Source organism: Chlorocebus sabaeus, chromosome 12 (assembly GCF_047675955.1).
Source record: "Chlorocebus sabaeus isolate Y175 chromosome 12, mChlSab1.0.hap1, whole genome shotgun sequence".
Lineage (NCBI taxonomy): Eukaryota > Metazoa > Chordata > Mammalia > Primates > Cercopithecidae > Chlorocebus > Chlorocebus sabaeus.
The window spans coordinates 83,504,468-83,528,408 of NC_132915.1; the positions used below are offsets into that span (position 1 = coordinate 83,504,468).

At 48.2% G+C, this 23,941-nt stretch overlaps 1 protein-coding gene across 7 annotated transcripts in view; it reads left to right on the forward strand.

The window, feature by feature from the left end:
- RGS3 (regulator of G protein signaling 3) overlaps nt 1-23,941 on the forward strand; it is a 137,414-nt gene that overhangs the window by 80,752 nt on the left and 32,721 nt on the right. For 2 of the 7 annotated variants that reach the window (XM_007968345.3, XM_037983901.2), the window contains one exon: nt 2,874-11,230. The exons of the other annotated variants lie outside the window; for them this stretch is intronic. In XM_007968345.3, the coding sequence (XP_007966536.1) occupies nt 2,874-2,981 (108 nt within the window). In that variant the 3' untranslated portion in view covers nt 2,982-11,230. Of the gene's footprint in view, nt 1-2,873; nt 11,231-23,941 lie in introns of those variants that run through there. 7 annotated transcript variants of the gene reach the window in all.

Below are 23,941 nucleotides of genomic sequence, written 5' to 3' on the forward strand. Positions count from 1 at the left end.
CCTCCTCTTCTCGGGGAAAGAGCTCTTTGTGCCTCACCATCAGAGTTTGCTGACTTTGGAGTGTGTTAGCAGCAGCCTTCTCAATACCTTGGAGAATCTCTCAATCTTCAGGTTCGGGAGGACAGAGGGTGACTGAAGGCAGGCTGTTTCTGGGTCAGGCTCTGGTCCCTGAAGGGCTTTGGGCTTGGCTGGCTGACCCTGGAAGGGCCCGAGGGTTTGAGGCCTGGCTTCAGGGCCACACTAGGATGTATGGGAATCCTGGGCAGAGCAGTTTGGACACCTCTTCAAACCCAAACTCTTCAAATGCGTGTTCCATGGAGAAGCTGTGTGCTGGACAGGAGATGGATGAAGGAGGGGGCCCGAGTGCTGGAACAGCCTCAGAATTATCTCCCAGGCCTAAGAACTGGGCCTGGCGCCACACCGGCACACTCCACTTGGGCCACCCTCCTAAGAAGCCCATGATATAACTGTCTTTTGTCAGGCAGGCCCTAGAGGTCTCACTGCTCAGCCTTCCCCATCCCTACCACCAGCATGCACATGCAAAGAGTCTTAGCAACTTACTCCTTCTAGACACTTATGGAATGCTTCCTGAGAGGAATTCCGGTAAATATGATTCTCTCCAGCCCTAGGTAGTTCTAGCAGTGCTTTAGCAACCTTACTGACAGGGCCCACCTGGGTGTCCAGCTGGTCCACAGCATTGTCCACTTGTGCTCAGTTCTATCAGGTCCTGGCAGCCTCAGGCTGACCAGGAACCTCTTTACCAAGGGCTGGCCACTAAGGTCTCTGTCTCCAGGGCAGAAGAAGAAGGGCCAAGCAGAGCTCGGAGGCTGACTGCTTGCTCTTCAGGTGTAAGGGTCCTGCTGGACCAATTTGCTCTGAGATGGAGTGTTGCTCTGTCAGCCAGGCTGGGGTGCAGTGGTGTGATCTCAGGTCACTGCAACCTCTGCCTCCTGGGTTCAGGTGATTCTCGTGCCTCAGCCTCCTGAGTAGCTGGGACCCCAGGCACATGCCACCACGCCTGGCTAATTTTTGTATTTTTAGTAGAGATGGGGTTTCACCATGTTGGCCAGGCTGGTCTCGAACTCCTGACCTCAAGAGTAGCACACCTTTGAATGCCTTTTCTGTGTTCTTTCTTCTTTCTGCGGATGCTCCACCTTCTGCTGAACAAAGGAAAACACTGCCTAGACCCCCCCACCCTACCCCTGCCCCACCCAAATGCCTCTCAGGCAAAAGGGGGTTTGTAAGGCAACTCCCCAAACTCCCATGCTCCTTTCAATAGTGTCTGCTGACACCCAGATGTGGGGGATTCTTTAAATATCTTAAGGAATGTAAAGCTCTTCCCAAATTCACAAAACATAATAAGTGCAATTTACCTTAAAGATGAAATATATGCTTGTTGGGAAGGTGGAGGGAGTCAGGGGAAGATGGACTTAAAGAACAGTTGGGAGGTCACACCCTTGCTGTGGGACCTTCAGCAGCTGCTGACTGCTGTGGCCTCAGTAGTCCCATCTGAGCACTGGGCCCATGGTTCTTTCTGTCTCTCCAAGCTTTGTGATTTTCGTGAAAGCCGAGGGCCAGGGGCCATCTAGTCTCCATTTCTTGTAGAAATAAATGAACTACTTTCTCTCTTGTCTCAACTTCCTACTCCTGTTCATCATCCCCTCCTTCCTCTTCAGAGCTCTGCCCCTCTGTTGCTTCATTATCTGTAGCTGGGGGCCACCTACCTTTCTTCTTCTGCCTGGGAATTCTTGTACTAAACTCCCTGCATGGGGAACTGCTGCGAGGCTTCTAATCTAGAATAACCCAGAGCCGGGCCCACCTGTGGCCATTCAGGTTCTAAGCTAGAAGGGAGAGGCAGTTATATATTCTTTTGATTATTCAAGCAAATATACATAATAAACGCCTTCTCAGTGCCAGATACTGGTTTAGATCCTTTGGGGTCACAGAGATGAATGAGACCTGGTCCCTGTCCCTGTGGAATTCTCCTAATAGGAGAGAGGTGAGGAGGGCACTGGAGTGGTGATCTAAGCATGAAAGCCATGCTTGCGGGTCCTAAGAAGGATCCAGTGGGGTCCTGGCTATCCAAGCATCATCTATGCCATGAGCCTCCTGCTCAGTACCCTTCATGTGCCTGGTGCTGCGCTGGGCTCCAGGAAGCCTTCTGAGAAGCATGGAAACCGAGCCCTTAGGATAAGGGCAGACACAGTGCAGTGGGGCCTGGCCCTGTTCTCAGGGCAGGTCCTGTGCTCCACGGGGGGGACACACAGAACAATTCATCACTCCCTTTCCTCAGGAGATCACAGTCTGGTGGCGGAGACAGACATGACAGATAGTTCAAAATAACGTAGTAAGCAATGTGACCTCAGGTGAGCCACTTAGCCTCTCTGAGACTCAGTTTTTGCATCAGTAAAGTGGATGGATTAAGAGGCTTCTTGTGAGGATTGAACTCAGGATGTGCTTTGCAAAGTGGCGTGCAAGATGAACTCTGAACTAGCCGCTATCATTCTCACTGTCATGGTCTTAAAGTGCTGCCCATATGGGAAGATTCATCGGGGCCTTGTTCATTGAAGCTGCTGCTGGTGCTCGGAGCACATGTGACAACTGCTCCATGTCACTTCCTGGTAGACACCTGCCATATTCCAGGGGCCCAGGCAGGGAAACTGAGGCCTCCTTGTCTGCTCTGGCTCTAAGACTTCTCCCAGATGTGACAGTGAGGTGTGTGCCACCTTGTCATCTCCACTGGGGCCACTAGAGACAGCCCTGGAGATGCCAGGGTGGTGAGTGCATTAGAAAGGAGCAGAGGCAGGTCCTGCAGTCAGGCAGCCCGGCCTGAGTAGAAAGCGAGCTAATTCCAGTTCTGTCTGGTTCCACAGAAACTCCACCCTTTCGGCTCTCTCCAGCAGGAGATGGGGCCGGTCAACTCAACCAATGCCACCCAGGATAGAAGCTTTACCTCATCAGGACAGACTCTGATTGGCTGAGCAAACCCAAGGGCAGAACTCTGCTTCTGGCAACTTAACCCTTTCTTGGGCATCCCCTACCACACAGTAACCTCACCTCAACTGGACCCAAAACAGAGGACCAAGATGGTGGGCCTAGGGTCATCTGAAGGGAGTGGTCCCAAGGGTGCGTCAACAGAAGGACCACAGTGGTGTGAGAGGCCTTGTGGGCATGCAGAGACTGGCAGCAGAAAGCCTCAAGAGGAGAGGACTCAGAGGCTTCTTCCTTCCAAGGAGGAGGAGGAGGAGGACATTCCACATCTGGGCTTCCAGTGATGGCTCCTGGACCTGCCTTGGGGGCAGCAGGAGAGGTTGGGAGAGGTCACCCTGATGAAGAACAATGCCATGATCTGCTGCTGTGAGAGGACATCTCTGCCCATTCACTCATTTTCCACCTGTACACATTGGCTCATTCATTCGATGGATATGTGGGGTGCATCTACTTTATGCCAGGCTCTGTGCTAGGAGCTGGGTATACTGTGGAGAAAAAGTCGGATACGGTCTCGCTGTCATCAAGATTTCAGTCCAGCTGGGAGTGAGCACTAAATAAGTCAGCACCAACACACACACATGCACACACGTGATGGCAAGCTGTGATCATCTATGAAGGAAAACACAGATTTCTTCAAGAGGGAATTGTACTTAGATTGCTGTGTGTGGGGGTAGAGATGGGAAAGGACATAACTTTTAAACCTAGACTTGTGGGCTGGAGAGGAAGGAGCCAGTCCTGGACTTGGGGAAGAGTGTTCCTGGTAGATGGAATAGCACGTGGAGAGTCCCTGAGATGGGAAGGAGCTCAGCGGGCTGGAGGAATGGTGAGCAGGCCAGTGTGGCTGGAGCTTAGTGAGGGGCAAGACACAGTGGGCGAGGGCCTGACTGTGCAGGGTTTGGTGGTCGATGTCTTGTTGATTTCATTCTAGTTACACTGGGGAGCCATTGAAGGCTTTTGAGGAAGGGAGTTGCAGGTACATTTCTACAAGATCAGTTTACACATAGGAGGGACCCAAGTGGGTGTGAGATCAGTTAGAGGGCTCGTTCAGTTAACCAGGTGAGGTCTGTCCTGGTGGCTTGTGCTGGACGGTAGCTGGGGAGGTGGGTGCCTGAATGCCAGGCTCTGGAGGAGAAGAGATGACTCCCTGCCTCATCCCCCTGCCTACCCTCCTCCTCAGTGGCCCCTCTCTCAGTGGATGTGAGTGAGGATTAGGACCTTCCTCACAGAGCCACCTTTTGGCCAGGCCTGGGTAGGGGGCCAGTGCTGAGTTCTAGGAATGTTCCTGGAAGTTGGGAGCAGTGAGTGCTCGGCCTGGGCTAGGTGGGAGAGTTCACGGCTGCCCAGGCCTTAGGAGGGGCCGCTGTGCTGTCTTTCCATCCTATGCTGAGCATTGTGATAGAAGCTGCCACACAGTGCCCTGGAAACTGACTTGGCTTGCTTTCTGTGGGGCTCCCAAGGGCCAGGGACTAGGCTGGAGGTGGCCTAGCAGCTCTAGTGGACACTGTCCTGCCACAGGGCTGAAGGAAGACCAACCAAGGGGACAGCAGTATGAGCCCACCCCACTGACTGCCTGCTGCACGGCTCATGGGCAAAAGTGTATCAAGAGGATTAGAGTCACTTGCATAGGAAAAGAGGATCAGAGAGGCTGAGGACTGGCTCAGGCCAGAGAGGCTGCCTGACCGTGGACATTCTTCATGTTGTGTAAGACCTCAGCATCTTTAGAGAAAGGTTCTTGTGCCCCTGTGAGCTTGCTCAGCTGCTATGGCCACTTGAACCCCAAAAATAGTGGCCTAGAAGAGAATACACCCCTTACCTCCCACTTATCCTCCTCTCAACCTAGGAAAGATCAGACATATTGACTCAGCAGTCTAATAGGGGATGGGCTGGATCTGCCTGTGACCAGAGCAATGCCCCCCACCCAGCAGGGGAGTAGACGCTGCTTGGACTGGGACCAGTGATACACAGTATCTCTGTCCTCCAGGGCTCAGCCTGCCGGGGGGAATTGTGAGAGGCTGAGCAGCTGGGTCTGCGCAGACAGCAAGCTGCACTTTGATTTCATTTGATTCCCTTACAAAATGACATAAGGGGAATGTGAGGCACAGGAGACTCACCTGTCTGGGAAGGCAGCAAGCTCGTCTCTCCTGGACCTGGTGACCTACCTGTGTCTACCAGACAGGTGCAGAGGACAGAAGCTCTGGCCACAAAGAAATGGACAATCTGAATGCAGCACACAGCCCTGGGGACAGGACTTTTCACCTAGCCTGTCCTGACAAGCTGCTGAGTCGAGCAGATGCTCACATCAGGGTCCCAGGCCCAGCTGTTAGGGAAGCAGACATCAGTTCCTGGTGGGCCTTGGGCAGTGACTGTGGTGAGCCATAGCACCGTTGCTGCTCTGCCTCTCAAATCGATGGAACAATTAATTTGGTTCCACAGGCTCAAAAAGATGAAACATGACCTGATGGCCACTGCTGTCCAGCATCCCAGTCCATCCTAGCTGTCCAGGATGATGAACAAGCTATCGAAATTGCACTTGAGAGCTATAGTCACGGGAAGCATTGCCGAGCCCCTCCCTACTACATAAATCATGCTAAGAAGCACACAATGGCCTCTTTCCTGATGGGCCAATTGTCTTGGTTTGGTGTCTTAGGCCCAGGAGCTGGGAGGATGGGAGCACAACCATTTATTGTTGGAAAGACCATCTGTGCAACTTGAATACAAAGTTATTCTTTAGTTCACCACTCACCCCCTACTCTCTGATCCTACTTTCACGTTTGTTTGTTTGTTTGTTTTTAATGCCTCAGGCTCTGGGTCTTTTAAAACTCTTCATCTATCCTGTAAGCCATCAGTCCTGGATCTCTGCTGACCTGGGTCTTTTGGCCATTTGGGAGTTGGGACATTGCAGACCTTTTGGAAATAATGACATTTATTTATATATGTCTTATATTTTTATTCTTTATTTTTTCCCCATGAATTCTCCCACCAAAGTCCTCATTTGTCACACATGGCACCAAGGCACCAAGAGGGTTTTGCAAAGTGAAGATGCAGGCAGTTTTGCAATGTGGAAGGACTCCCCACAGTGAAAGCCCCACAGTGAGAGCCTGAACTTTGGAGACAGCAACTGGGGTCCCCAGGCATGATCTCCCCTCAGCCTCCCAGCAGCCTTGTTTTATGGGTGAAAGAGACCAAGGCTCTGAGAAGTTAGATGTTTTATCCTAGGTCACACAGCTGGCAAGGGCCAAGCTTGCCCTCAAGCCAAGGCCTTTGAACCTCATCTACCGCTCATTTCAGATAAAAAGGTTTGCCTTTTAGGGATAGAAGTAAGAGAAATCAATCATCTCCAGGAAGAGGCAAGAGAGGGATATCCAGCATGTCAGAAGCTGTGGCCCATCAAGCTGTAGAGGGGATGCTTTTAGGATAAATAAAATGAGATGCCTTAATTTCCACCCAGTGGAGAATAAACTTCCAGAATGCATTTTCCTGAGGGTGGCACAGGCTGAAAAGATCAATAGCTTCCCACAAGATTTGAAAAAAGACTAAAATGAGAGATCAGATTGAGCTCCTTAAGACAGGTTCTCGGGGAGCTCTGGAATGGGTAGCTTACACCCCTTCCCCTTTTGAATTTGGCATCAAAAGGATCAGCAGACAGAGTCCTGAAGTGCTTGGCAGTGATGGAATGTTGGCCAAAGGCAAAGAGGTATAACTTCAGGCTCAGGGTGGCTTGTGCCCAGCGTAAGTACTGGAAGGAGGCCTTTGACCTGAGACCAGCTGAGGGCAGGGAGAGCTCCTGCCCATGCTGAACCTGCCAGGTTTTGTGCCCAGGTTTTGCTAATTGACTGATTTAGACTCTCAGCCCTGAATAACAGGGAATTGGATCTGATTTCAGCCATCTCCCCCAAGAGATGCAGACTCTTCTCCCTAAAAAGCTGTTTCCAGGCAGCCTCCAGCTCTCCTCCCTGTTCCCTGCTGCTGCCATATTGGTGGACAGACTGCCTTCTTCGCTGTCTTGCTCTTGGTCTCAGCTGTCTTGCTATTGTTTTTTTTAGCTCCTGAAGAAGACAGTGCAACCTTACCCTCTACCCTGTCTTTGCCTTCTCTTCCCTGAAGACTTTCTCTCAATAGAGCCATCCATCCTCCAAACTGTTGGGCCCAGATCCTTGGTTTTAAAGGTAGAATTATACCAGAAGGTAATCTGATGGGCTCTTACAAGAGTAGCCAGGCACAGGGCCAAGCTTTTCACCTACCCTGTCTCATCTAATCCTCATGCAGACTTATGAGATGTGTTATCCCTGTTATACATTTACTCTCACTATGCCCAATTTAGAGATGAAGACGCTGAGTCTCAGAGAAGTTAAGAAACGTGCCCAAGGTCACACAGCTAGTGGGTGGCTAGGATTGAAACTTGGGCAGCCCAGCTCCAGGATACCTGCTTTGGATTATTTAGCTATACAGCTTTCCTGTAAGTGCGGACCATCCAAGCTGGGAGGGCCAGGGAGGCTGGGCTGTTATACTCCTGCTTAAAGACCATTGTGGGAGGCCACTGTCTTCAGAATAAAGCTTGGCTTTCCAGGCTCTCCTTGGTAACACTACACTCCTGCTTTGCACCTGGAGCCCAGCCACACCGCACTATTTCCCCTTCTCTAAACTCACTGTATACATTCACAGTTAGGGTGTTTGATGTGCCTGATGTTGACTGCCCTGCTTGGCTGTCCCCGCCGGATGTAATCCTCAACCTTCGAGGCTTAGTGGCTCCTCTGAGAACACCTTTCTCAGGCATGCATCAGGAGTCCTGACTTCCCCCTTCGTGGTTCGCAGAGTACTTTTTCTGCCTTAGCACAATTCATCCTTAGCACCTGGATGACTATGAGCTTCCTTCTTGGGAGCAAGTGGATGTTATATTTTATTTGTCTTTGGTTCTATTGTTGTGTGGTCCATAGTAGGTGCTCCGTAGAGGTAGGATTGAATCAGGCTGTCCAGTTCAACTCTCTTATATTCTAGAACTAGACGAGGAAACAGGTGCAAAAAGAGAAATGACCTGGCCAGGATCATGAGAAAGGTTAGTATCAGAGCCAGGACCAGAGCTCACGTCTCCTGATTCTTTGGATTCAGAGCTTTTTCTGTTGCACCTCAGCTTTGTGGAGACCAGAACATGGATCTACACTTGGTTTATGAAGGTCTGACCAGTTTCACTTCAGGGTCATGGATACCACCGTGTTCCCACACTGACGCTGGGGAATTCCCAGAGGGAAAGGAAACCCAGTTGGAGCTGCTGCTATGGGTTGCGGAGCTTACCTCTCACCGGGCCCCTTGCTCGCAGAGAAAACCAGAGGGCGATTCTGAAAATCTTGCCTCGAGTCCTGATTTTGCTGGTACTCACCATGTGACCTTGAGTAAATTGCTTCACATCTCTGATCATCCGTTCCTTTACCAAGAAAAATGAGGGAGTTGAATTCAGATGGTCTCCAGGAGTCGTCTGATTCCAGATTATCAGGATATAACAATAAAGATGAGTATGATAAAGTAGCTACTCCCCTCAGAAAAGGTGGAGATCCTGGTCTAGGGGGAGAATTGGCTAGGTTCTTCATCACAGTCACTGTCTAGAGACACATACGTATTCCATAGAAACAGTTCCATGAGGGATTTCAGAGGGGAGAATGGGCAGACTGCAAAGCCTCGGTACTCTAATACCAGGCGAAAAGAAGAAAGGGAACAGGCATTTTAGTTTTCACATTGAAACAGAGTATATGTGTATGGCCCTATGCAAATGTTGTTCCTGGTGAATATTCATCATGTACTCATCACACATAGGTATATTTTAGACAGAAAGTGGTCCTCATCACAGACACCCAAATTATGAGCACATTACTGCCTCCTCTCTCCTAGAGGTGCCTCTTCCAGCCTCCCTCGTGGGAGGCCAGCACAAGACGGGCTCTCCAACCCTGTATCTTCCCATTCCCTCCTTCCTTTCTGCTCAGGTGGCTGGACACACACACTGAACTCTTTTGTTTCAACTTCACGTATATATAGGTTGGCGCAAAAGTAATTGTGGTGTTTTCCATTAAAAGTAATGATGAGAACTGCAATTACTTTGGCACCAACCGAATATGTATGCAAGTACATTCTTTAACCTTTCCAACTCCCAGTCCAAGGCATCAGGCTAATTTCCGTGTGGAATTTGTGGTCACTGGTTTGCAGTCCTTTCATTTCTGGTGTGGTCAGAAGTCTCCTTCAGACTCTTCCCCATAAGCTGCCATTGACTTTTTCATTACCTTTAGTACCTACCCACTTCTGCTGGGATAACCCTACCCAAGATAAATTTTCAAAAAAATTGTCCTAAATGTTAGTGGGTTTCTGTTTTGGTTTAAGTCTATTATTGCAATATGGTTTTCTACTGTTTCTACTTGATGGAAGACTATTAAAGGTTAAGTAGGCTGGCCTAGGAAGCTGACCACCATTTATAACATACTTTTGAGTGGGAAAATGCATTCAGAGGCCTATAATCAATACTCAGGTGGACTTTGGGAATATAACATTTATTTTATGAGTGACTAGAATATTGCTAGAACCATAGAAACTTTGAACATGGAGCTGGAAAGCCTCCTCCCTCCCTCACTGAGATCAATTGATTAACAAGCTAGATTGTAGAAACCAAGTGAAAGAGGCAGAAACTTGGCCAAGGGCATGTAGTTGGTGACTTCTGAAGATTCTGCTGGGCTGGGGGTGGAGGAGGGGCACGATGGTCTCAGAGTTGTCTCACTCAGCGACTCACTGTGTTGGCCTTAGGAAATACAAGTCACCATGTTGGGCTGTAATGGAAATAGTGAGAAAGCAGCTCAGCTAATGGCGCGGGGAGAGGTTGTCTAGTCCTCTGGCTTGTCTGTAAATTCCTGGCATGTGCTTGCTGGAGTAGAATGAATGGGGCTGCTGTGTTTTACCTGCAGCTAGGAGCATGGCTGGACTGGTGGAGACGTTCCCTGAGGTCTGTTCTAAAAATAGCAGTGGGAATGGAGCTGAGGGGAAGAGGAGGGGGCTCCTTTAGGAGCTGGGTGGGGAGACCTCACCCCCTTCGTCTTCCTGCCAGGCCTGATGTGCGCAAGTCCCATGGAGTCACATAATTCCATCTGGGAGGGTCCTGGAGCCATCAGCTCTCACACCCCCTCCTCATATAGGCGAGGAGGGCCCTGGAGGCCCGGAGAGCAGAAAGCACTGGCTGGTGGCGAGCAAACCCAGGGAGAAGGGCCCAGTTGGCAGGCCGTTTTTCCCTGGCTGTTTCAGCACAGTGGCTGCAGGCCTTGTGAGGTTTGCTGTCACTGCCTTTGGGTGCACAGAGCCTGGGAACTCCTGGGACCGGATGTGGTCAGGCTTCCTGAGAGTCGCCTGGCAGGCGAGGAGTCCCTAGCTAGCCCATCCTGAGCCCTGACCTCAGCCAGCCGACTGTCCGTGCCACACCTCCTCTTGCTGGTGTCCCCTCCCTTGCTGACTTGTCCTCCTTTCTTTGGACTGCCTGCAGGGAGGGAGGACAAGGACCAGCCTAGATCTGGCCTGCAGGACACAGGCCTTAGTAGCTTAGGACCTTTCCCTGCCCCTCCCCAGGAACAGAGGCAGCTGAGGTGGTAGCAGGCTCCTGCAGGTTTAGAGACAGACAGGCCAGGGTTCAAATCCTAGCTCTTCCTCTCACTAGCCGTGGGATTACTGGTGGGTCACAGAACATCTGTAAAATGAGACAAGAACGCTGATTTCACTGGGGTCTTGTGAAGATCAAAGGGGATCTGTTGTAATGCCTGGCATGCAGTAGGTACTTAATAGTAGCTCTTGTTGCAAAACCAAGCCATGAACATGTATCTGACTTTCTATAACCCCCTTCCTTGGGGCCTCCACTCATGGGGCATGGGAAGTTGTTTTATTCTTTGTTTGTTTGTTTTAATGCAGTTGACTTTTGTTGTTGTTGTTGTTGTTGTGTTGTAGCAAAAGTAATCCATGTGATTGATGTTTATTATGAAGAAAACATTTCATACAGATGAACCAGGAACAGGGAATGAAGTTCATCCTTAATCCCAGCACCCAGAGATAAACCACTGTTAACATTTTGGAATGTGTCCTGTCAGGCAATCGTTTATACATACATATATCTTATTTGCAAATTGGGGTTACTGGTGCAATTTTCTAACCTGCTTTTTCTCCCCCATTTAACAGCGTAGTGTATCCATGTTTCCATTTCAATAAATATTCTTCTACAACATCATTTTTAGTGCCTGTGGAGTATTTCATTGTGTAGATGAAACATGCTTTATTTAAGTAATCTTCGGTTGTTTATCATTCAGGTTGCTTGCAATTTTTCTTTGTTACAAAAACCTCAGATAAAAGTCCTTGTACAGGAGGCTGAGGTGGGAGGATGGCTTGAGCCTGAGTTCGAGGTTACAGTGAGCTATGATTACACCACTGCATTCCAGCAGTGAGACCCTGTCTCTGAATGAAAAAAAAAAAAATCCTCTTAGGTGTATCTTGGCATCACCAGCATCCAGCTCAACACCTAATACACATTTGACTCTAAATAAATATTTGTTGGGTGCAGTGGCTCATGCCTGTAATCCCATCACTTTGGGAGGCCAAGGTGGGTGGATCACTGAAGTCAGGAGTTCGAGACCAGCCTAGCCAATTTGGTGAAACACTGTCTCTACCAAAAAATACAAAAATTAGCCAGGCATGGTGGTGCATGCCTGTAGTCCCAGCTACTGGGGAGGTTGAGGTGGGAGAATCGCTTGAACTTGGGATGTGGAGGTTGCAGTGAGCCGAGATTGTGCCACTGCATTCCAGCCTGGGCAACAGAGTGAAACTTCATTTCAAAAAGGAATGAAATAAACAAGTATTTGTTGAATGAATGAGTGTTTTGTTAGAATAAACGCCTGTTAGTAGAGTTTTGGGTCAAAGGTTATATATTTATAAAATAGATTATTGATCCTATTGCCAAATTACCCTGCAGAAAGTTTGTACTGATTTCTAATCTCATCTAGATTGACCAGCTCATCCTGCTTTGCCTGGATTTTCCCTTTTTAGCACTGAAAATCTTGTCAAATCAAGCAAACTGAGATAGTCTGGATAAGAAAATGTTTATTCCCCCTCATCATTACCAACACGGTATATTGTTACATTTTTTAATAGGTTCTTTTTTTCATTATTAAAGATGTTAAACATTTATTTATATGCCTTCTAGTCACTTGTGTTGCCTCTTTTGGGAATAGCCTGTGCAAGTCTTTTGCTCATTTTTCTATTGAGACTTTTATAGTTTAATTATTAATTCACAAAGAGCTCTTTCTATAATAAGGATATTTGTATGTTAGCCTTTTATTTTTATAATTTCTTTAAACTACAGATGTTTCTGACTTATTAGTCATATCTATAATTTGTTTTAGAGTAGTTTTATTGAGATTTAATTCAAATGCCATACAATTCACCCATTTAAAGTACACAATTCAATAATTTTTTGTGTATTCACACACTCGTGTAACCATCACCACAATCAATTTTAGAACATTTTCATTATCTCAAAAAGAAATCATGCTACTTAGCTATCATCCATTAATTCCCCCATCTCCTCTAACCCGAAGCGACCATTAGTTGATACTTTTCGTCTCTGTAGATTTGCCTATATTGGACATTTCATATAAAGGGAATTATATAATATTTGGACTTTTGTGACTGGCTTCTTTCATATAGCGTAATGTTTTCAGGATCATCCATGTTGTAGCATGTATCAGCACCTAATTCCTTTTCATGGCTGAATAAGATTCTGTTGTATAGAATATCACATTTTGTTTAATCGTTCATCAGTTGATGGACATTTGGGTTGTTTACACCTTTTGGCTATTCTGTGTAATGCTGCCATACATATCTGTGTGCAAGTTTTTTTGTATGGACATATATTTTTATTTCTCTTACGTGTATACCTAGGAGTGGAATTGCTGGGCCAAATGGTAACTAATGTTTAACTTTTTGAGAAACTACCAGACTGTTTTCCAAAGTGGCTGTACTGCTGGGCGCGGTGGCTCAAGTCTGTAATCCCAGCACTTTGGGAGGCTGAGGCGGGCCGATCCAGAGTCCAGAGTTCAAGACCAGCCTGGGCAACGTGGTGAAAACCTGTCTCTACTAAAAATATATGTATATATATGTATAAAAGCTGGGTGTGGTGGCAGGCACCTGTAGTCCCAGTTACCATAATGTATTTAATGTACTGATGCATGATTAGATTGTTTGTAATGTTTTGATATTCTGAGCAATGTTGCAATAAATATCTTGCTGCACTTTTCTGTTAGGAGAGAGTGTGGCACACACTGCCGAAGTGCTCTAAAAATGCTTTCCTTCTGTTTACACATGTCATCTCCCCAACAGTATTGTTCTTATCCCATTTTATAATTGAGAAACCAAAGGAATAGAGGTTAAGTACATGTACAATTTGCATTCCTACTCACAGTGAATGAGAGTTCACCCTACATAAAATGGAATGTTAAATTGCTTTTAATTCTTTGTTGGTACAAGAAGTGAAAATATATATTTAATCTTAATTTACATTTATTTCATTATTAGTGAGGTTGAGATTCATTTTATTTTATTTTTTGAGATGGAGTCTTGCTCTGTCACAGAGGCTGGAGTGTGGTGGCGCCATCTCGGCTCACTGCAACCTCCACCTTCCGGGTTCAAGCGATTCTCCTGCCTCAGCCTCCTGAGTAACTGGGATTACAGGCACATGCCACCATACTCAGCTACATTTTTGTATTTTTAGTAGAGATGGAGTTTCACCATGTTGGTCAGGCTGGTCTTGAACTTCTGACCTCAAGTGATCCACCCACCTCAGCCTCCCAAAGTGCTGGAATTATAGGCATGAGCCACTGCGCCCAGCCTCTTTTTATATTGATCAGTCACCTATATTTCTGCTTTGACTTGTCAGTTCATGTCATTTGCCCAGTTTTTGACTGAGGCATTATCTCATTTGTAAGAGCTCTTTATGTGGTTAGAATATTAATCATGTGCTTATTATATGGGTTATAATTATTTTTCTAGTTTGTCATTTGCCTTCTAACTTTATAGTATCTTTTATCATTTAGAAGTAAACTTTTTTTGTAATCAAGTTTTTTTGGGGGGGTTGGGAGCACCTATGTTTTCTAAGGTCTTTCCTACCCCTAGATTATGAGAAATATTCATCTAAATTTTATTCAGGTACTTTTATTCTTTTATTTTTTGCATTTATATTTTAAATTCATCTGCAATTAATTTAGTGCCTGGTGTCAGATGGAACTCTTATTAGTTTTTTCCCCCAAATGGTTTGGCCAGCATTTCCAACCCAATTTTTTTGAATTGTCTTTCCTTTCTTCACTTATCATAGACCAAATTTCCACATATAGGTGGTTTGTCTTCTAAGCTCTCTCATCTCCCTCATTGATCTGTCTATTCCTACATCAGGTTAGACTTAATGACTTTAGCTTCAGAATATGGTTTAGTAGTAAACATCCCAAGGCCAACCCCTATTATTCTTCTGCAAAATTTCCTTTGGAGTTACACATCCTAATTCTAGTCTGCTAGTGGCTTTACCGTTACCTTTGTCACAAACATATTTCAACATTAGGAATGACACCAGATCCATAGTAGCCTGTCCTCATGGCCTCTAACCCATAATGATCATGTCGGCTGGACCATACTTCTCCGCTTTCCTCCATACCTCCTAGGTATTGTTCTAATTATCTGGAATTTCAGTTTCCGGTTGTGGTGCGATCTCAGCTCCTGCAACCTCCACCTCTCGGGTTCAAGTGATTTTCCTGCCTCAGCCTTCTGAGTAGCTGGGATTACAGGCGCCTGCCACTACGCCCAGCTAATTTTTGTATTTTTAGTAGACAGGGTTTTACCGTGTTGGTCAGGCTGGTCTTGAACTCCTGACCTTGTGATCTGCCTGCCTTGGCCTCCCAAAGTGCTAGAATTACAGGTGTAAGCCACCATGCCCGGCCGGTTGTGACTATTTTTAAACATTAGCACCATTCTGTTTTAAGAATCATTTACTTAAAATTGCACTTTTAGTTATCAGTAGTTAAGGCTCTAAATGTTTCCGTTTTCATGGCTTGCCTCTGTCTCTCACATACCACATCATCTCATTCTTGACTTCTCGATTTTAATTCATTTTTGTCTGTAGAGCTTTCTTGAGTAATTTTTCCAGAAAGGGTCTGTGGGCGGTATCCTTTCTTATCCTGGTAAGCCTGAAAATATTTGTCCTCATGTTTGAGTCATAGTTTGCTTGAATAGAAATTTCTGAGTGAATTGTCCTTCTCTCCCAGAAGCCTGAGAGCAGTGTTCTATGGTTTCCCCAGTATTTAGTGTTTTAAGAGCAGTTTTTCCTTGATTCTCTAAAATTTATTTATGGAAACAACCAGGATTCCTCTTTCCAATCTTTGGAATTCAGAAATTTCCCTAGATTATTTCTAGTTGTTTGTTTTCTTTTGGTAATTTTTCCTGGTCCTAACTAGGTAAGTCCTTTCAGTCTGAAGACCCAAGTCTTCCTTTAGTTCAGGGGAATTTTCTATTAATTTAGGAATGGTTTCTATTCTATGTATTCAATCTCCTCTTTCTGGACTTCCTACTACAAATAATAATAATAATAATAATAATAATAATAATAATAATGATGGTGCCTAACATTAAAATGTGCTTTCTTTCTGTGATAATATATAATCTTCCCAGCACTATTGTTATTATCCCCATTTCATAGATGAGAAAACAAAGGAAAAGAGAGATTGAGCAGATTATACAAGGTCTCCTAGTTAGGAGGTGCAGGCCAGGTTCTAATCCCGAGCACCTGGCTCCACAGCCTGTGTCCTTAGCTGCTATACTATACTCCCTGCCTGTTGGGTCCCAACCCCAGAGCCCACCCTGCCCTTCCCCTCAGTACTTTCCAGTGACAGTGTTGAGTATCAACAGGCAGGGACTCTGTAATCAGTGGGGGAAAGCTTGGGGATGCTAGGACGATGGATCTGAAACAGACTGGGCTACTGAGGCCGGAGACGGGCAGGGATTGTCAGAGAGAACGTTCTCCAGTGAATTTAGAGTTGGGACTCTTCCCCTCCCTCTTCTTCCCTTGGTCTCAGCCACCCTCTTCAGGCCTCCTCTTTGTCACTGGGACTGCTGCATTGCTTCTTGTGGGTCTCCCTCTTCCTACTCCTGTCCATGTAGTCACCTCTGTCAACAGCAGCCATGATGACTCTTCTTATAGAACACACGCGGTCACCTTCACACTGCTGAGTGTTTGTTGAATGACTGTGTGAGTGAGCAAAGAAGTTTACAGTGCCTAATGTGCATCAAACACTGTGCTAAGTACTGGCAATGCAGTATGCATAAGTGACAAAAACCCAACTCAGATTAGCTTCTAGCAGTAAATGGAATTTACTGGATTAGGAGGGATAGCCTTCAGGCCTAGATGGATTCAGACCCTTGAGCAATGTCACTGAGAACTGGCCTCAGCCTCTTCATCTCTTGGTTCTATTTACTTAGGTGTTAGCTCACTCCCTTAGTGGTAACAGTGCTGCTGCCAGAAGGGCCAGGGTTATGGCCATGGCCTTGGAGTTGGACTCCCTCAATCATTTCATCAAAGTCCCTGGGCCTGAGCCTCATTGGCCCAAGTAGGATCACAAGCCCATCCCAGCCACTGAGGACAGTGGGATGGGTTAAACTAATGGACTGAGTCCTGGGTCATATGCCTTTCCCTGGAGCAGGAGATGGGTCGGTTCCTTGTGAATCACCTGGCTTGAGAATGAGAGAGGGAAGGTTAGTTCCTCAAGTGAATGGGGTCTGGTTAGGTAGATCTCAGATGTCCTCTACTTCCCGGCTCATCAAACAGCATGATCCTCACCAGACAGAGCTGACAGTCTAATGTGGGGCCAGGATACTAGTCATGAACAGCATATAATAAATCGATGACAGTGGTGACAAAGGGCCTAATGAGAGCGCCTACTGGGAGGACCTGGGGAGAGTTTCTGAGGCAGGGGAGGCTTGGGATGTAAGGATTGTTCTAGGTGGGGACCCTAACGCAGGCCAGCGTAGGTGGGAAGACAAGGAAGGGGAACAGAGCATGAGATGAAGCTGGAGGTGTGTTCAGGATCAGACAGCGCTGGTCTTGAGAAGCTGTAGGAAGAAGTGTGACTTTATCCTGAGCGCAGGTATTGATGGGTGTTGCTGATGCTGGCCTCATAGGGGAGAATGGTGAGGAGGAAGGCAAGGTGAGAGGCAGGGGGCAGTATGGAGCTATTACCCTCGGCCAGGGAGAACTGATGGCGTCTCGGATTAGGGCGGAGGCACCAGGGATTGAGAGAGATGAGAGATCCACGGGATGTATAGCAGGAAGGGTATGCAAAATTCTGTGATTAATTGCACGGGGAATGTTTGGGAGAAGAATGGTACTCAAAAGTCTAGCTCAGGCCAGGCGCGGTGGCTCACACATCTAATCTCAGCACTTTGGGAGGTCTAGGCGGGTGGATCACTTGAGGTCAGGAGTTTGAGACCAGCCTGGCCAACATAGTGAAACCCTGTCTCTACTAAAAATACAAAAAATTAACCGGGCGTGGTGGCAGACGCCTGTAATCCCAGCTACTTGGGAAGTTGAGGCAGGAGAATTGCTTGAGCCCGGGAAGCGGAAGTTGCAGTGAGCTGAGATTGTGCCATTGCACTCTAGCTTGGGCAACAAGAGTGAAACTCCATCCTAAAAAAAAAAAAAAAAAAAAAAAAAGTCTAGCTCAGGGAAACAGTTGGTGCCATTCTCTGAGTTGGGAGCAGTGGAGGAGGAGTGGTTTGGGTGGCAGGATTGAGTCCTACTGTAGATGTAAGTATCATGATAGGGTCTGAGTTAGTGAGTTCTCGTGACACAAAGCCATTTATATCAGGACTCCTTAAGCTACCTATGGTGAGGGGCTTTGACATTTTGTAGCATCACACTGCATGTGATTTATTATGCTGGCTTGAGAACACCCGAGCCAGCTCATGCCCCATTCAGTGAGACCATTCCACTCATCTCATGCTTGGACGTGGCAATGTCAAGTTGAAGGTCTTTAAACACACTCAGTCTTGCTACCTATCTCACTGCAGACTGGTAACAAGCAGCCTGTGAACCCACATGGTTCTGCAGAACACATTTTGAGTGGACTGATCTAGTTCAACCCCAGTGCATTTTAGAGACAGGGAAACTGAGGCTTGAAGGTGGTAGGGGGGATTGGCCTTGCCCCAGGGTTCACAGAAGGCAGCAGCAAAGTTAGCATTTCGGTCTTTCCCCCACTGACCCTTTGTTTTGATGGCTTGGGCTCAACCCCAACAGTCCAGGCAGTGGGTGGACCCAGGGGAGTGTGTGGAGAACTGTTTCCAGCAACCAAGGTCACAGGCCTGGTCTCCCCGTAGCTGAGTCAGTGGCTTTGTGCTGAACACTTCCCAGGAACATGGGCTGACAGGACACAGCCTGGCCCTGGAGCTGGCACAAGCACAGTGGGTCGAGGATTGCTCCCAAAACCCCGAAGTCTCCGGCCAGCATGTGGCTGGTTGGACTGGAGCCAGGAAGGGAGACAGTCATGGCTCCCAGCCATCCTGAGCTGCTACAGCTGCCCAAGGTCAGACTGATACTACTGAGGTGACTGCAAAGCGTGCCCCAGGATGGAGGCAGAATCCAGCCAGCAGCAGGCCTCGGGGCTAGCTCTGTAGGGGGACATTCGGTCTCCTGGCTTTTGCTGCATGTGGGCTTCTCCTTGCTGGGTTGGGAGCCACCATTTCCGTTAGCAGGTTGGGAATCGTCCATTGCTGCCTCAAGTTGCTGAGGAAGAGGCAGATATCAAGGGGGAGACAGCTGGGGAATAAGATTAGGGGCAGAATATACAGTTAAGAGCATGGGCCTGGGAGCCATGCTGCCTGCTGGGCTTCCGCCTTGTAACTTTTCTATACCTCAGTTTCCTGATCTGTAAGCTGGGCATGATGAGAATAGCCTGTTTATCAAAAAATGGAAATGATTCTCAGCTGTTAGAACACACCAGGCCCTCATCTGTTAGCCCCTCAACAGGTGTTCTCACATTTAATTTTACTATTTACATTAACCCTGTCAAGGTGAATTCTGTCTTTTCACAGATGATAGCAACAATGACATCATAGCAATAACAATCAGGCATTCCACATATACCACGTCGTCTAGTCCTCCTCAGGGTCCAGTGAGGCCCATGTTACAGATGAGGAAACTGAGACTCAGAGATAGTAAAGGGACTTGCCCAGGATAATTCACACTCAGATTGTTTAGACTCCAAAGACTATGCTCTCTCTAAATTCCACTGGCTGAGCTGATTCCTTTAGTGAGAGGGCCTGGAGGGGCGTGGGACTGTCCATGGGAGGGGAGGAGTAGGGCTAGGGCCACTGGACACCCACTTCCTGGTCTCATTTTAGAGATGGAGGACTGAGGTCAGGAAGGGGAAGGGGCTTACCCTGGGTTCTGCAGGCCACAAGCCACAGCTCCCTGTGAACCTGAACCTGAGGATGCCTGCTCTGTCTTACCCCACCCCACCACTTGTGGCAGGTGCCCCAGAACAAGGCCCGTGCCACCAGGAAGAGCAAGACCTACACCAAGCAAGCAGTAGGAGAATGTGTCCCTTGCCCAGGGGCTAGGGTCCTAGAGTCCAAAACATGGCAAGGCAGCCCCCGCCTGCAGCATCAGTGGCTTCATCTGCCATGACCCCCTACAAGTTCCATCCCATGGGTGGGCTGCTCCGGGCAGCTCTGTGTCCTTAGTTCCTAGTACCGGCTCCAGCACAGAGCAGGGATTCAGTGGTTATTGAAATAACTAATTAACGTTTCTTGGCCGATTCTGCAGTGGGAGGGCCTTTTTGCATAGAATCTCTAGACCCCCAAACCAGGGCTATGAGCCCCAGGGAGTAAAAGCTCAGAACTTTCTAAGCGAGTTAGCAGATTCAAAGCTTGGACTGGGGTGGCCATGTACAGACACTTCCACAGAGTTTCAAAGAGCAGCCTGGGGTAGTCACTTTCTTCTGTAGTGAGTTGGGACAGTGGCAGGGCTCTGCAGAAGTTGAAGCTGGTGTGTACCCAGCACAGTCTTGGGGTGTCTGGGGGTGATGAAAGCTAAGCAGCTTAGTAGGGGCAAGGGGCTAGTGAATTCCTGGGACCACACCTTCACCTTTCCCTGGCTTCTCTCTCTCTCTCTCTCTCTTTCTTTTTTTCTTTTTGAAATGGAGTCTCGCTCTGTTGCCCAGGCTGGAGTGCAGTGATGTGATCTCGGCTCACTGCAACCTTCACCTCCCAGATTCAAGCAATTCTTGTGCCTCAGCCTCCCAAGTAGCTGAGATTACAGGCGCATGCCACCATGCCCAGCTACTTTTTTGTACTTTTAGTAGAGATGAGATTTCACCATGTTGACCAGGTTGGTCTCAAACTCCTGACCTCAAGTTATCCACCTGCCTCCACCTCCCAAACTACTGGGATTACAGATGTGAGCCACTGTGCCCGGCCCCTTCCCTTCCCTTCCCTTCCCTTCCCTTCTCTTTCCTTCTTTTCTTTTTCTTTTCTTTTCTTTTCTTTTCTTTTCTTTTCTTTTCTTTTCTTTTCTTTTCTTTTCTTTCTCTCTCCCTCTCTCTCTCTCTCTCTCACAGGGTCTTGCTCTGTCACCCAGGTGGGAATGCAGTGGCACAATTATCATGGCTCACTGCAGCCTCAACCTCCTGGACTCAAGCATCCTCCCACTTCAGCCTCTTGAGTAGCTGGGATCACAGGCACACACCACCATACCCAGCTAATTTTTATTTTTTTAAATTAATTTATTATTTTTTTTTGTAGAGATGGAGTCTTCCTATGTTGCCCAGGCTGGTCTCAACCTCCTGGGCTCAAATGATCCTCCCACCTCCGCCTCCCAAAGTGCTGAATTACATGCTCATGATGGGGTCTTGGGAGCATAAACCCACAAGGTGCATTGGTCTTCACGCAGTGGAAGCAGTAAAGGAAGACAGTGGAAACCTCGCTGTGGTGTGGACTGTAGGGGAACAGCCCGTCTCTGGCACCTGGCTGCATCCCAGGCTGTTGCAGCATCTCTGTCTAAAGACCTGGGCTCTGCTTGAGGGTACTGTATTCCAAAAATAGGAGGCGGGTCCCTGCTGAACCTCCTTGGTCCTAGCCCTGGGAGCTGCTGCCAACCTGTGTGAACAGTGGGGAGTTTGTTCTCCACCACATCCCCAGGGCCCAGCACAGTACTTGACCTGTGTGGTTGGGCTGTACAGTTCTCCGTGTAACCGATGGGCTCATCTGCTCCATGGGCTGCCCTGGGCCATGGTGCAGGACATAGTGGAAAGTGAACTGGGCTTCATCTGTAGCCCTGCACTTACTAGAGTGTGACCTTAGGCAGGTTTCATAGTTTCTCTATGCCTCTGCTTACACATCCATAAAATGGGGATATTAGAAATCATATCTGAGGTGGGGCGCGTGGCTCTTGCCTGTAATCCCAGCACTTTGGGAGGCTGAGATGGGCAGATTGCTTGAGGCCTGCAGCAGTTCGAGATCAGCCTGGCCAACATGGCAAAACCCCATCTCTACTAAAAATGCAAAAAATCAGCTGGGTGTGGTGGTGCACGCCTGTAGTCCCAGCTACTTGGGAGGCTGTGGCACGAGAATTGCTTGAACCCAGGAGGCAGAGGTTGCAGTGAGCCAAGATCGTGCCACTGCACTCCAGCCTGGGTGACAGAGCAAGACTCTGTCTCAAAAAAAAAAAAAAAAAAAAAAAAGAAAGAAATCATATCTGATAGGGTTATGAGGATTTAATCAATCAATCAATCAATCAGTATTCAGAAAGTACTTAGAGCAGTGCTATCATGTGTCAAATAAGTGTTTGTTATGTGAAATATGTGGATCAGTGACTGGGGCCCAGGTCCTGAGTGCCCGGGTGCTGACCCCTGGGCCTGTGGGCCGCCTAGATCTTACCACTCTTGAGATCCCAATTTATCCCGTACTGAACAGCACAATCACTTATGTACCTCTGAGAAGCATTGGGATGTGGTGAAAGGAGCACTGGACTGGGAGCTAGCAATCCCAGCCCTGCCACTCAGTTGCCGTGTTTCCTTGGGAAAGCTACTTTCCCTCTCTGGGCCTCAGTTTCACTGACTGTAAATGGGAAACAACAGTGAAAGATCTCTGAGGGCCCTCTGGCTTAGATAGCCTGGCTGCCAGCGACTCCCCTATCCTGCCCTAGGCTATACACTGGGAGGCCCCCCAACCCTGCTGATTTGTGTCTGGAGCTATGGGAGGCAGAGGGCAGTGGCTGCCCCAGGGCTCCTCCAGTCATTGGATGCTGTCCTATCCGGGCCTGGCAGGCTCTGGGCCTTGAGGCACTGAGCTGCTCTACCCTTTCCTCACCATGCTATGGTCCAGAGCTTTGATGAATGTATTCTGGACTCGTTCTGGACCTAGCGCACTGGGTTGGCAGAGCTGCTTTGCCCATCACAGCATAGGGTGTAATTTTGGAGTCATTAGTCTCACTCCATGGCTAATGTCTGCCTCCCTCACTGTACTGTCAGCTTTGTGAATGCAGGGCCCAGCCTATCAGTTCGCCACCACATCCCTGGTGCCCAGCACAGTGCCTGGCACACAGTCTATGCTCTGTAACTGTTTGTTGATTGAAAGATGGTGACACCTCAGCTGAAGCTCGAGGGCACCTCTGACGTGAAGGAATCCTATATTCAGGCTCCCTACCTTAAGAAAATCTTATCCCATGCACCAGAAATTCCATCCTGGAAACCAGCCAGCCTCATTGGTGATTGGTCAGCTCCATTGGAATTGGCCATCTCTTGAGACTCACCTCCTTAGCTTCCCAGGCCAAGGGTGAATCCTGCTTTTCAGGAGCCAGCAGGATGACAGCCTTCCAATCTAGAAGGTTCTTGGGCCCTGCAAGGACTGCCTTGGTTCTGCCCCCAGGGACAAGATGAAACACTGGTTGGAGTTTGTGAGTGACCAACTCAGAGGAGGGCGAGTCGACCTGATAAAGAATGTTTTCTTGTAGCAGTGTTCATGTGTATGCTTGTGTATGTGAGAGAGTCAGGAACAGAGAGTCACAGATAGACAGGGGCAGGGATACAGGCAGAAACATCCCGAGACCCTGGGGGGGTCTCTACCATAGGGAGAGAAAGAGACAGAGAGACTGTGCTTCAGCCTAGGTGGCCAAGGTGGGCGGGCTGGGCACGGGAAAATAGAGGCTCCTTCAGTCCATTTTCTCTGTGCCATCATCCCAGGATGCCTGCTGCTCTGGTGGGAGCCAGTCACAAGTTGGGCATTCCCAACTTGGGTCTCAGGGACAGCCCAGGGTGCATTTGTTGACATCGTGACAAGCTGCAGTGCCAGAGAACAGCTCTGTGCTGGCACAGCAGCGTCTTGCAGTTGTCGGGCTGTATGGTGGTTAAGAGTGGGCAAGGTGAGTAGGAGCAAGTAGTTTTCAGTCCTGGCTATACAGCCAACTGGCTGTGTGACTGTGAGCAACTTCCTTTGCCATTCTGTACCTCGGACTCTTCATCTGTAACTGGGATAATCATAGTCCTCCTCACAAGCTGCTGGTGAGGATTCAGTGAATTAATGCAGGCAGAGCTCTGGGGACAGGGCCTGGCATGGAGTTCATGGTCAAGAAAGGGTAGCCAAGAGCCAGCTCAGAGAATCCTCTATTCATCTCATCCCACAGGTGGGTGGGTCAAGGTTAGCAGCCCCATTTTACAGGTGAAGAAACTGAGGCTCAAAGAGGGGCAGGAACTTGTTCAGTGACACCCAATCAACTAGTGCTGGAGCTGGAACTGGAGCTGGGGACCCTCTCCTCCCAGTCCAGGACTTGTTCCACTGCCCCCGCAGTTCCTCCTTGGGGATGTGTCTGTCATTCACTAATTGTAATGGGCTGTTACAGTCCAAATTGCCCTCC